This window comes from Hypomesus nipponensis, chromosome 20 (assembly GCF_054491055.1).
Source record: "Hypomesus nipponensis isolate SF chromosome 20, ASM5449105v1, whole genome shotgun sequence".
Classification (NCBI taxonomy): Eukaryota; Metazoa; Chordata; class Actinopteri; order Osmeriformes; family Osmeridae; genus Hypomesus; species Hypomesus nipponensis.
The window spans coordinates 4,851,696-4,864,990 of NC_140380.1; the positions used below are offsets into that span (position 1 = coordinate 4,851,696).

At 48.0% G+C, this 13,295-nt stretch overlaps 2 protein-coding genes across 2 annotated transcripts; both read right to left on the reverse strand.

Annotated features, from left to right (window-relative positions):
* Nucleotides 1–64: 64 nt before the first annotated feature.
* Nucleotides 65–2,666, reverse strand: LOC146245976 (ras-related protein Rab-32-like). Its single transcript, XM_084683840.1, has 3 exons — nt 1,656–2,666; nt 908–1,176; nt 65–403 (listed from the first exon to the last, which is right to left on the reverse strand). The coding sequence occupies exons 1-3, from the start codon at nt 1,846–1,848 to the stop codon at nt 242–244; spliced, it is 624 nt and encodes a 207-aa protein (XP_084539966.1). The 5' UTR covers nt 1,849–2,666; the 3' UTR covers nt 65–241.
* Nucleotides 2,667–3,012: 346 nt separating this feature from the next.
* LOC146245977 (cationic amino acid transporter 3-like) lies at nt 3,013–13,147 on the reverse strand. The gene is made up of 12 exons (XM_084684040.1): nt 12,996–13,147; nt 9,916–10,379; nt 9,645–9,806; nt 9,255–9,444; nt 9,039–9,157; nt 8,718–8,940; nt 8,383–8,522; nt 8,008–8,110; nt 7,693–7,907; nt 7,386–7,552; nt 5,112–5,220; nt 3,013–4,964 (listed from the first exon to the last, which is right to left on the reverse strand). The coding sequence occupies exons 2-12, from the start codon at nt 10,280–10,282 to the stop codon at nt 4,831–4,833; spliced, it is 1,929 nt and encodes a 642-aa protein (XP_084540166.1). The 5' UTR covers nt 10,283–10,379; nt 12,996–13,147; the 3' UTR covers nt 3,013–4,830.
* Nucleotides 13,148–13,295: the final 148 nt, after the last annotated feature.

Genomic DNA, 13,295 nt, shown 5'->3' on the forward strand with positions numbered 1-13,295 from the left:
CTCCCTCTGCCCCATGCCCTCCCCCAGAACCTCTTCATACCCTCCCCAGTCTCTTTGTGTCCCAGCCCACCTTGACACCTCCCCTGTATGAAAACAGGATAAATAAAAAGTGTTGGGCAGTATCCAGTATCCAGACCACCCCAGATTCTACTGTATGAAGAGCAGAGATGCAGTCCAGGGTTGGGTGGAGCGGTGGGTCACAAGCAATGCCACTGGTCACTTCCTGGTTGTCACTAAAAGGTCAGGTCTTGGCACAGGACAAGCAGCGGGCTCTCTCCTTGGTGGTGTTGTTGTGGCCAGGGAGGATCAGCAAATCCGGATCGGCCTTAGGGGCCGCTGTCTCCTCATTGGTCAGGATGTTTTCTACCAGGCACCTGGCTGCCACCTCGATGTTGGTGTTCTCCTGAGAGACCAAACACGTATACTTTATATACTTTACACTTATACTTTGTATTTATTGTATTCTACCTACCTGTACCCTTAGTATTAGTTAGTATTAGTCAATTAGACTTTGCACATTTTGTATAGTATAGTTAGACTTATTTAAACTTACACCACTTATTTAAGATTTACTCCTATATGTTTAATGTATGCACCCTCCTGCCAAAGTAAATTCCTTGTCTGTGCAAACTCTCATTAATACCCTTTCTGATTCTGAACAAGAATATTTAAAAACACACCCTGGAGGATCAATCCAGTGAATGCATCACCAATGCAGGCGTGAATGTTATCGTTTTGCCTTCCCACCCAGGCCTTCTCATCTAGCAGGAACTTAGAGTGTGTTTCCTATAGGCTGGGGCATCTAACACCTGCCCGTGAGCATTCCACAGGATCCTGCCCCTGACCTATCCCTCCAACTAACCCTGAACATCTGCGCGAGTGAGTGAGAGATCACTATCCATCCCACCTTGGCTGAGGTCGGGAACCAGCCTACAAAGCCGTTGTCACGGCAGAAGGCGTCCATCTTGGGCAGAGGGGTGAAGACCTGGTCAGACTTGTTAGCCAGTAGGACGGCTGGGACAGGTCTGCCGTGGGTCAGCGTGACCTTGGAGTCGAGGTCATCCTTCCACTTCAGCACGGCGTCAAAGGTGGACGCCCGCGTCACATCGAACACCACCAACGCCCCCAGCGCCTCTCGGTAATACACACGAGTCATGTTGCCGTAGCGCTCCTGGCCTGTGACAGACAGGCGGACAGTCAGACAGGCAGGCAGGCAGGCAGGCAAAAGCAGACAGACAAGCACGCAGGCAGAAAGGAGACCAAGGGAGAGAGGAGAGAAGAACACAAAGAGAGAGTGGGAGAGTGTTGGCAGTCTGTGGCTAGTGAGCCCTCTCATGTGACTGATATAGTTGAGCCTTCAGAACCCCAGAACAGCATTCCTGCCCTGCACAATAAAAACATTTACTAGCTCGAATGGCATGGACACTACCTACCCTGAAGGTCGGTTATGGTTTTAACACAATTACCACAAGGGTAGGATCCTCAATAGCTGGAATGAGAATGTTATTAAGAATATATAATGTAATCAAAATGTCCAACTACAATACATTTCTAAATACTAGTGTTAGAGCTTGGATTTAATATAGGCTATAAACACATTTTACAGTGTGTGTTGTTTTAAAGTCCACCCGTGCGAATGAAAAGTATATGCCTACCGGCAATATCCCAGAGCTGGAGGCGAATAACCGTTTCACTGTCCCATTGAAGTACTTTCAAAGCAAAATCTACGCCGATGGTGGCGCGATAGTGTTGAGAAAATATCTGATGAACGTATCGCTTTATTATCGAGGTTTTACCGACTCCAAGGTCCCCGATAACAAGAACTTTAAACAAATGTTCCTGCTGCATGACTTGACTATAGTCCAACTGCAGACACGTCTTCGTCTAGCGCTGCTTACTGTCTGGACTACAGTTACTGTTGACGGCTTTATTGATTGACATTCCGATTCATCCCCTCCGAGTCTCGCATTCTGTCACCGGTCTACAAGAATCTTGACCTGTTCACTCGTGGTATCAACTCATTGCAAAAGGCCCAAAGCACAGTAATTGCTGACCAGTTGCCAAGGATGAACTATTGAAACTTATAACCTCATAATAACTTGAAAGTTACGAGGCATCAGTATGTGCCTCCATATATATCCATCAGTATTTTGGATCATCCCAGGCTGACGCGCACTTGTCAACCACTGGGACGCCTGCGGGGTGGATCCGCGCACATCTATTTGTCAACATTAACATTAAACCTTATTAATATGTCTATACGATTCAGCTTAGAGGAGTACATTTTATTTAGTATCTTATCATCACGGCGTCTGTTACACGGTGTTGGTCAGCTGCTACCTTTAACTGCTGACTGATTTATACTGCCGTACGAAAGACAAGAACAAACATCTGTCTGATGATGATCATGAAGACCAGGGCTCCGTGGAGCTCCTATACTAAACTCTAGTCTTTCATCAGACTAGAGGTGGTGGTCTACTAGTGCTGTAGCAGTCCAGAGTTGGTCTAGCCTGGAGGTCTACCAGAACCATGTTAACAGCAAACAAATGTAGCGTGCTTCACTCTGCGTTGTGTAATTTTGATTGAAGACACTGCCACGATTGTAGATCTGCTGGAAACGGGTTATTTCCCCCAGTAAACGAAGAGACAGTACAGTTAACCTAGCTCTTGCGTGTACCTCGCTCCTGCTCTGGGCCACCTCACTAGCTGGAGGTCAGGTCGAAAAGATCAACAGAACTGCGAGAACACATTTCCCGCGATGGGTCAAACCAAAACACATACCTCTTAGAAAAACACAATTTTACATAGACGTAAACATATATGTGTAAAAATGTCTGGACACCAAAAATTCGATTTAGATCTGTAAACACTTCTAAAAAGACACATTGAAATTTGACATCAAATGATCAACCTCCCCCTCCCAATTTGACCTGATCCTTGTGTACAATCCAGTGTGTAATCTAAGGGAACAACATTCCACTGCTACACTAAGATGAAATAAAAACGAGGCAATTGAGAATTGAATTAGTAAATACTTTTATAAAACATTTTGAAAATACTACTCATTCATATACATGATGTCCATATTTACAGACAGCATATAAAACTGAGGACCAACATGAATATGATGATTGTTAGCGTTGATGATGTAATAGCATGGTAGCTTGTTTTAAACACCGGTACACATGGAGGTGGGGACCCTGTATTAAACAGCAGCTGTAATCAGTCACCAGAGACTCAAATGGCCTGTAGGAGCATACCATGTAGGCTCCCTGTCTGTCTACCCCATCTATCAGGAGTCAGATTAAACACCAAGAAGCACAGGCCTCCAGTAATCTACATACATTAGCATTTACACACACGGGTTAAATACAATCATCTAGCAATGAACAGAAACTGTACATCTATAGTAAAAATGGCACTACAGTCATAAGAAAACGGAATACAAATAAAAACAAATTTAAAATATATAAATACAAACACCGACTTGTGTTTGAGCACAAATGTACATTTCATTTAGAGACCAACTTTTAGAGGTCATTCTTAGTTTAACCAATCAGCACGCTCATTTGGTCTAGCAGCATCAAGGGGCCAAACAGACCAATCGTTTGGTGATGCCATGGAAACGATTTTAAACAGAAACACCATGGAGACGACATTACACAGATGTACATCTATAAAGCACATTACAGTACTGAATTAAAAATGATTTGGAAGGCATGACATACAAAACACAAATTCCAAATTAAAGACAAAATAGACTGGTCTACAGAGTAGTGACTCCACAGGACTGAAGGTGCTGCGGGCTCAACAGACAAAGCTGCCAACAAGTTTCAATGGAAACTAAAAATGTTTGTGAAAAAGGTTGATTTTCACAGGAAAACTCCCAAAACAAACAATTGATGCGTGTCTAGACAGTAGCACTCACAACGCAATACCTTAGGGTTAGCTGTAGCCAAAGCCCTGACCTTAGGGCTAGGGTCGAAAACTTTTTGACGTTGAGCCATTTTTCATCTTAATCTTCTCTTAATGCTAGATTTTTTTTATTCTAGGAGAACTTCTCACTGCAGATCAAAACATAATGGCAATCGTAACCCAAACGCGTTAACTGAGATTGCATAAGTCATCCTATTCTTTGTGTTGCTTTTGGCCATTTAACCATGATTCAAACGCCACTTGATTCACTTGTTTTTGTTTATGTCTATACAGGCTAGGCTAGGCTCCACTGGTAGAGTTGGATGGCACAAAAAAAATAAATAATGTATTACCCGTTTACGCTTTTGCACAAAATCTGTACATTCTTAAAAGCCCATGATGCTCGTTGGACTTGCTATGGTCGAATCCCAAAACCCCATTTGCGATTATATTAGGTTTGATTTACGATACATTGTATAACTAATCCTAAAATGTTGTTGGAGCCACATAAGTGGTCAAGGGTTGCCAACCCCTGCCCTTATCCATAGCCCTAACCCCAGGGTTACCCCGAACTCGATGCATTATTTTCAAAACAGACAACCTGTTTTGTCACATTCGGTGAACATCATCAGGGACCAGGGGCACCTAAGACAGGGGTATCTAAATAACATGTTGAAGCCCCAACCAAACCCAGACAGACACCACACTCACAGACAGTAGGTCAACTGCAACAGATTACAGTTTAGAGGGGACTGATGAACATCAAGTCGAGGACCCGTTAGGGAGCAGGAGCTCCCCCTCCTTCTAGGCCGGCCCCACCCCACCTCCCCTCAAACCTCACACTTCCAAAACATGCGCACGCACACACCCATCCACACACCCCAAAGATACGCACAACTGATTGCGAACCCCTTCTTAAGACCTGCCCCCCTCTGCATCGCTGTCTTCAGCCGAGCCTGCCAGGTAGATAGGACTCTTATTCAGGGAGGGAGAGGAGCTGGACGCTGCACTGCTGTGTTGCAGACCATAGCAGAAGTAGATGAGGAATCCTGTAGGGGGGGGGGGGGGGGAAGTGTGTCAGTTGTGTGTGTGTTTGGGGGGAGAGTGTGTGTGTGTGCGCGCGCATGTTTTGGAAATGTGTGTATATGTTTTTGGAAGTATGCATGTGTGTGTGTGTGTGTGTGGAGGAGACTGACCTATGGCCATCCAGACAGAGAAGCGTATCCAGGTTCCCATATCCAGCTGCATCATGAGGTACACGTTAACGAACACACTGAATACTGGCAGCCATGGTAACAGGGGCACCTGGAGGGGACAGTTACCATAGTTATAGCACACTGTTACGGTGTAGCATAGTCAGTTATGTGGAAGACATTGGGATTTCCTGTGTGCTTACATAATTCATTAATCAATAGAACTAGTCATTGGATACTAGTTAGTATGTTCTCATGTAAGCTTGCTATTAATAAGAGTAGATTGTATGTATGTGTCAGGGTAAATAGATGTTCTGGGTCAGGAGAAAGTACTGGCTAAACGTCCCTTGTCATGATTACAAAGAGAGCTGTAACTATGAACTCTCTAGTCTGAGAGTTGTCATGTGTTGGGAGCAGTGAATCTCTTTCTCTGAGACTGTTGTAACGTCATTACTGCCTGACTGTCACTATGTTTACATTCTTGTACCCTATGAAAGATAGTCCTCCGGCCTTCAGAGCGGAGAGAGACATGATTGAGACCTAAACCTGGTGTTGTGTTGTCATTTATTGTCAGAGGTCTGGTTTTGTCTCCCAATCTGCAGATTGATAATACTTATTAAAATCCAGAACTCAACTGAACTTAGTCACTCCATTCATGAAGAGACGGACAAAACACTTTCTTCATCAGTATAGTCAATTACAAGCATAGGGTAACTCATTGTACATTTAGTCATTTTAGCAGACACTCTTATCCAGAGCGACTCACAGTAAGTACAGGGACATTCCACCCCGAGGCAAGTAGGGTGAAGTGCCTTGCCCAAGGACACAACGTCAATTGGCACGGCTGGGAATTGATCTGGCAACCTTCAGATTACTAGCCCGACTCCCTCACCGTTCAGACACCTGACTGATTGTAAGCTAGTGGAGTGCTGTGTAAACTACTGTAGTGCTGAGTAGGCTAGTATAGTGCAGGCTAGTGTAGTGCAGGCTAGTGTAGTGCAGGCTAGTGTAGTGCAGGCTAGTGTAGTGCAGGCTAGTGCAGTGGAGGCTAGTGCAGTGGAGGCTAGTGCAGTGGAGGCTAGTGCAGTGGATGCTAGTGTAGTGGATGCTAGAGTAGTGGATACTAGTGTAGGTTTGTGTAGTGTAGGCTAGTGAAGTGCAGGGTAGTGTAGGCTAGTGTAGTGGATGCTAGTGTAGTGGATGCTAGTGTAGTGGATGCTAGTGTAGTGGATGCTAGTGTAGTGGATGCTAGTGTAGTGGAGGCTAGTGTAGTGGAGGCTAGTGTAGTGGAGGCTAGTGTAGTGGAGGCTAGTGTAGTGGAGGCTAGTGTAGTGGAGGCTAGTGTAGTGGAGGCTAGTGTAGTGGAGGCTAGTGTAGTGGAGGCTAGTGTAGTGGAGGCTAGTGTAGTGGAGGTTAGTGTAGTGGATGCTAATGTAGGTTTGTGTCGTGTAAGCTAGTGTAGTGGATGCTAGTGTAGGTTTGTGTCGTGTAGGCTAGTGTAGTGGAGGGTAGTGGAGGCTAGTGTAGTGGATGCTAGTGTAGGTTTGTGTAGTGTAGGCTAGTGGAGGCTAGTGTAGTGGAGGCTAGTGTAGTGGAGGCTAGTGTAGTGGAGGCTAGTGTAGTGGAGGCTAGTGTAGTGGAGGCTAGTGTAGTGGAGGCTAGTGTAGTGGAGGCTAGTGTAGGTTTGTGTCGTGTAGGCTAGTGTATTGGAGGCTAGTGTAGTGGAGGCTAGTGTAGTGGAGGCTAGTGTAGTGGAGGCTAGTGTAGTGCAGGGTAGTGAAGTGCAGGGTAGTGAAGTGCAGGGTAGTGAAGTGCAGGGTAGTGTAGGCTAGTGTAGTGGATGCTAGTGTAGTGGAGGCTAGTGTAGTGGATGCTAGTGTAGTGGATGCTAGTGTAGCGGAGGCTAGTGTAGTGGAGGCTAGTGTATTGGAAGCTAGTGCAGTGCAGGGTAGTGGAGGCTAGTGTAGTGGATGCTAGTGTAGTGGAGGCTAGTGTAGTGGAGGCTAGTGTAGTGGAGGCTAGTGTAGTGGAGGCTAGTGTAGTGGAGGCCAGTTTATTGGAGGCTAGTGCAGTGCAGGGTAGTGGAGGCTAGTGTAGTGGATGCTAGTGTAGTGGAGGCTAGTGTAGTGGACGCTAGTGTAGTGGATGCTAGTGTAGGTATGTGTAGTGGAGGCCAGTGTCGTGCAGGGTAGTGTAGGCTTGTGTAGTGGAGGCTAGTGTAGTGGAGGCTAGTGGAGGCTTGTGTAGTGTAGGCTGGTGCAGTGTAGTGTAGGGTACCTTGAAGGTGAGGGCCTCCCTGCTCTGAGGCTGTCTCCAGATGATGATGACACACAGGCCACACAGCAGCACCAGAACCACACACACAGCCAGCCAAGCAGGCTGGGCCTCCACCAGCGCAGACAGCTGGTTTGCCAGAACCACGCACAGAACAGTTATCAGGACCGCTAGGAGGAGACAGCACCAGGATTAGAACCTTGACCTGGACTGCTATAGGAGGATATAGAACTCACTTCAATTATTGTGTGTGTTTGTGTGACCAGCTGAATGTTGTGTGAATTTGTGTGCGTGTGTCTGTGAAACTTACAGATGACTGCTGTGGTGGCGTAGACGATGGTTCCAGAGGTCTGCGTGGGCGTGTTTCCACTCGGGAGAAACAGCAAGCGAGGAGAGAAACTCTCCCTGACTGGCTGGTCCTCATACTCGTCACCACTGTCCCCGCCCGCCGCCACCTTCTCCCCTCCCACCAGTTCCACGAGCTTCTCCGTCTGGCTGGATGAGTTCAGGCTGCCTGGCTGGTACCTACACACACACACACACACACAGTGTGTTTAACTGTTGACTGGCTGGTAGACACACACACACAGTCTTTAACCATCATGTAGCACAGTTTGGGGGTTACCTGAGGATGAGGACGCAGATGGCCACCAGAGAGTAAGCCAGGAGAGTCCCTATAGACATGAGGTCCACCAGAGCAGCCAGGTCAAACAGGAAGGCCATCAGAGCTGCAGAGACACACACATTTTATATAATAGCACACACACACAGGTTTGTTTTTCCATCATTGTGGGGGCCAACCATTCACTCCCATTCAAAATCGTGTTAACCTAAACCCGTAATATAATTCTAACTCCAACACTGATTCTAACTTTAACTTTTCCAGGAAAAAAAACATTTGAAGTTATGGGTCCCAGGAAAAAATACTTTACTTGTGAGGACATGTGGTCTCGAACTAGGGTTGTTAAACAAGAGCACACACACACAGAACACCACTCACCTGCCACGCAGCCAGAGACAATGGTAGCCATGAGGGGAGTCTTGGTGCGCTCGTTCATGCGAGACAGAGCCCTGAACAGCAGTCCGTCCTCCGCCATGGCGTAGATGACTCTGGGCATGGGGAACATGGAGCCCAGCAGACTGCAGGACACAGAGGCTGTTAGCATCCACTGATGGGTGTAGTTTACAATGATGGGATGGGTGTAATAGAGCACTTAAATGCAGATCAAGAGGTCACAGGTTCAAATCCCCCCCACTCCCCCCATCAGCTAAACGACTCAAAAGTATTGTGCCCATCCCCGGCAGCCTGGAGAGTGACTGGGCATGTGCGCTAACCTGGTGGAGAGGGCGCAGAGCGAGCCCACGGCCACGATGTAGCGGGCGGGGCTCCAGCCCACGTAGCTGAAGGCCTCGGGCAGGGGGCTCTGGGTGTTCAGCAGGTAGTAGGGCATCATCAGGGTCAGCGCCGCCGACACGCCGAAGTACGCGAAGAAGCAGATGAGCAGCGACGCAACAATTCCCACTGGGATGTCGCGCATGGGGTTCTTGGCCTCCTCGCCTGCCACACAACACCAGGCTTAGTCTGGCCAGTTGCCATGTTCAAAATGGTGGTGGCTATAGTAGCTACCAGTAGGTACTATGCAGAATAGGACCTACTGGTGGTGGCTATGCAGTCGAAGCCCACAAAGGCGTAGAAGCAGGTGGCAGCTCCAGACAAGATTCCGCTGAGACCGAACGGCGCAAAGCCTCCTTCACCAAACACCTTCTCCACCGTCCTGGAGGAACACAAATCAGAGCACCGTTAGTCTGATGCTCTGGGTCTAACAGGTAGTTCTGTTGCTCTGGGTCTAACAAGTAGCTCGGGGGACTTACTCCAGTGACGGTGTTGATTCGTTGGTGCCGTTGGAGTAGGTGTGAAGGTAGTCCTCCAGGGTCAGGTTCCAGTTGGCGGAATCTCCTTTAACAAACCCAGAGATGATGACGAACCCCAGGACCACCAAGTTCACGCCGGTGAAGATCTTGTTGACCAACGCCGACTCGCTCACGCCAAACGCCAGCAGTCCTGGGGGAAAAATGGAGAGAGATTCCACATCAGCATCATCCTGCATTCTGTTTTTAATCAATGATGTCTCTGGACGTCACCCTAATGTCATAATAACATTCTCCGTTCCTCAGGGTCAAGGGGTGGGTTAGGGTTGAGGGGTGGTGTTGGGGGTCAGGGATGGGGTTAGGGTCGGGGGTCAAGGGCTAGGGTTCTCTCACCAGTGAGAAGCAGCACCAGGACCAGGGCGAAAATGTCGGGGTACTCTGCTAGAACCTTGCCAGGAACCTTCATGGCCATGGAAGCTTGGAAAAACCCAGAGATCTTCTGTTCCACCAGGTTGTCAAAGGTGGAGCTCCACGCTCGGGCCACACTGGCCGTTCCTGCGGGCCCAGACAGGAGGGGTCACGACCCAGACAGAACTTCAAAACGTAAACAAATCCCTCACATCCCTCCGCCACGAAGCAAAGCTCGACCAGCCAGCCTACCCACCGATGACGTAGGAGAGGATGAGGTTCCAGCCCGTGATGAAGGCCCAGATCTCTCCCACCGTCACGTAGCTGTAGAGGTACGCCGAGCCCGTCTTGGGCACGCGGGCGCCGAACTCGGCGTAGCAGAGTCCCGCCAGCATGGAGGACAGGGCGGCGATGAGGAAGCAAAGCACGATAGCCGGCCCCGCCTTCTCGCGCGCCACCTCCCCCGCCAGCACGTACACCCCCGCCCCCAGCGTGGAGCCCACGCCCAGAGCCACCAGGTCCAGCGTGGACAGGCAGCGAGCGAATCGGGTCTCCTCTCCAGAGAAGTCCAGCACTCGGCGGCGCAGCAGAGCGTGGCCCAGGGACGCCATCTTGTCGGTCATGATGGAGACTGCGGGTTGTGTGGCTCGGTTTGTGAGGTGGCGTTGGTGGAGGCAGGTAAGAAAGGAGCTGCACAGATCTCTGGTCGCGTCACAAGAGCTTATGAGGAGAAACACACAAGGGTGGTTTTAGTGTGGGGGTGTTTGTGAGTTAGTGTGCACGTGTGTGAGCTAGTGTAAGTGTGTGTGCATTGTGTCGGTTAATCACTGCATCTTATAACAAGTCTAGGCCATGGCACTGTATAGCTCTGGTTCCGGTTGGGATATTCCCATGACTCCATATGTTGCTGGTAATGTCAGACCTGTAATCCTGATCTCCTTATGACTCGACACACACTGCCAACCAGAACATTCCTCTACGGCACAGCTAAGTTGGCCCTTATAAAAGCGACATGACTACATATCCCTGCCTGCTGTGGAACCACATCCCCCAGCTTGTTTCAGAACTACATCTCCCAGCTTGTTTCAAAACTACATCTCCCTGCCTGCTCCGGGTCAACTACATGTACTAGAGTTGCAGGATGAGGGGGTGTCAAAAGACTACTCAGTTTATAAACACAAAATGCCAAACCTTACTTTTAGTGACAACTGCAGCTCTGCATCTGAGCAACTAGGTCAAAGGGTTGGGGGCAGGAAGGCCTCAGGAAGTTGTCATATGGGTTAGGGTTAACCGTTTTATGCCAAGGAGACGTGGTTATGTGCCAACACCTACTTTATGGTATTTAGGTCCCCATTAGTGCTGTGGTTCATTTTGTGGTACAAAACAACACAAAACACTTGCTTCACAGCCTCATTTATCACCCAGAGCAGTGTACGTGAATGTTTCCAGTCCTAAGAGGATAATCAGCCAGGCTAACCTGCTTACTGCCTGGTGCTCTCTGACGCCTCTGCACAGAGCGTGCTGTTTTGGCTGTCACTCATCCTCAACAACAACAACAACAACAATAATCACAACTCTTCTCTGTGGCAAGTCCTGTCTCTTAAGGTGGAGTTTAGAAAGCCGCTTAAACATGTCACATGGTCACGTCTGGGAATGGTTTGGGCTAAATGTAGCACACAAGTCACAACCCTTCGAAGAACTGACTCATCTGTTTGCAGACTGCCAATAGCCTCTCAAGTGGAAGGTGTGACCCCACTGCTCTTCAGCATGGCTTACACCCTATACCTCACACAAAGTAGTTTGATGCTGTGGCTGTCGCAGGTTCAAATGTAGCCTACGTTGCTTTGGACAAAAGCGTCTGCTAAATTAATACATTAACATTAGTACATTTAATTTAGCAGACCGAAACAGCATAGAGATCTGAAGCTAGACTAAGGGACTGAACTACTTTTATCATAGTGACACATTACATTCATGCCTTGCAATAATCTGGACATGGCTGATATCCAGGACAATGCTGAACACAGCACTACTCACACTGCCTGCCCATACCACAGTGCTGCCTCCCCAAAACTCAGGCCTAGTGCTGCCTCCCCCCAGAACACAGCACTGCCCGCACCACCTCCCAGAACACAGAATTCCTGGAAGTGAGGTCCGCTCCCACAGGGATCAAGAGGCTGGGTGGGATTAAACAGAACACAGGAGATGCTGGAGGAACCTGACCTTCACAGAGATGGGAGTGGGGGGAGTGTGGGAAAAACTAAATAGGCCACTGAACCAGAGAAAAAAGGGTGGGTGGGGGGGGGTGGGGGTTGCATGGGAGATACCAACTGCCAGACAGAGAAGTACTGATATTGTGGGCAGAGAATGAAAGAGAAGGCTGGAGAGAGAGTGAGGGAAAGAAAGAGATGGGGAGAGGGAGAGAGAACTGAACCGAGTTCCACCCTAGCAGCAGGTGGCTTCATCTCATGCTTCAAAGACAATAGCAGTCCTGCTGTGAGGAGTTATGGAACAGTGTTTCCTAAGCACAGGGTGTGAGTGCTGGGAGTGAACACAACGACCCTAACTCTCACCCTCAATGATATCCATTCCCTGCCCACAGTTACCAAGCCACACATCCCTAAAACTGCCAGATCTTCTTTCATCTCCCGCCTCCTGCCATGCCCTCTAGGAAGAATATGTAAGCTCCTTTCTTGCCTGCCAAATCAACGCTCAATCTTATGCTCACGGAACTAAGTCACATAGAGAGTTACACTTGATAGAACTCTACAAAACACACTAAATGCCGGCAAATATGGTCCTTGCTGGTTTCTTGGCAACGCAGAGGGCAGGGACCACAACCCATTTGCACAACTATATTGTTTTTAATGTTTCATTTTTTTTTTTTTTTTTACACATCTTCCGTGATCAGCAACACCATGCATGCACAGTGTCACGCAACACAGCTTACCCGCCTAGTGTGTGTGCGGCTAGTTAGAAATAGCTAGCACAAGCCTGGCTAGGAAATAGCGCGCGGAACCAACCAAACTGATCGGATAATTAGAGCTATGTCAGTGTATGCATGATGCTTTTCTGAATTAAGAAAACAATGCTATTAAACATATTTGTAATGATGGAGAAATGCATGGATATGCTCGCCTGGCAAACTTCGCCAGCATGACAACACATGCGGCTGGGATTGCATCAGAATGGATGAGCCGGTTTTGTTGAATGTCAAGCTAAAACTGCAGTGTTGCAATCTATCCCGGTGTAATAACGAGACTATGTGTAATGGTGAATGTCTTCACAAACAAATGCATAGTTTTAAGAGTAAATAAAATTGTAATTTGACATTACCTTGCTCAGATCTACCGTCGAGAGAGATGCTTCTGCTTGCTCTGTGTTCAGCTCCTTTCTGATGAAACTCCGGACGCTTGTGAGTGGAGTGTGTAGTAGACTAGGGGCGGGCAATATGACGCTCGTGTAGTATAAACAATCCGAGCGAGTGCAGTGGCATCAAAGAGGGTGGAGCAAACGAATGACTATCCATTCATGAAACCCACTACAACTAATTTTGAACCAAACAGGATATCCCTCATTATACTGAAAGTAAGTAGACCAAGTTCTATCTTGATGCATGAAACTATCGTGCAAGTC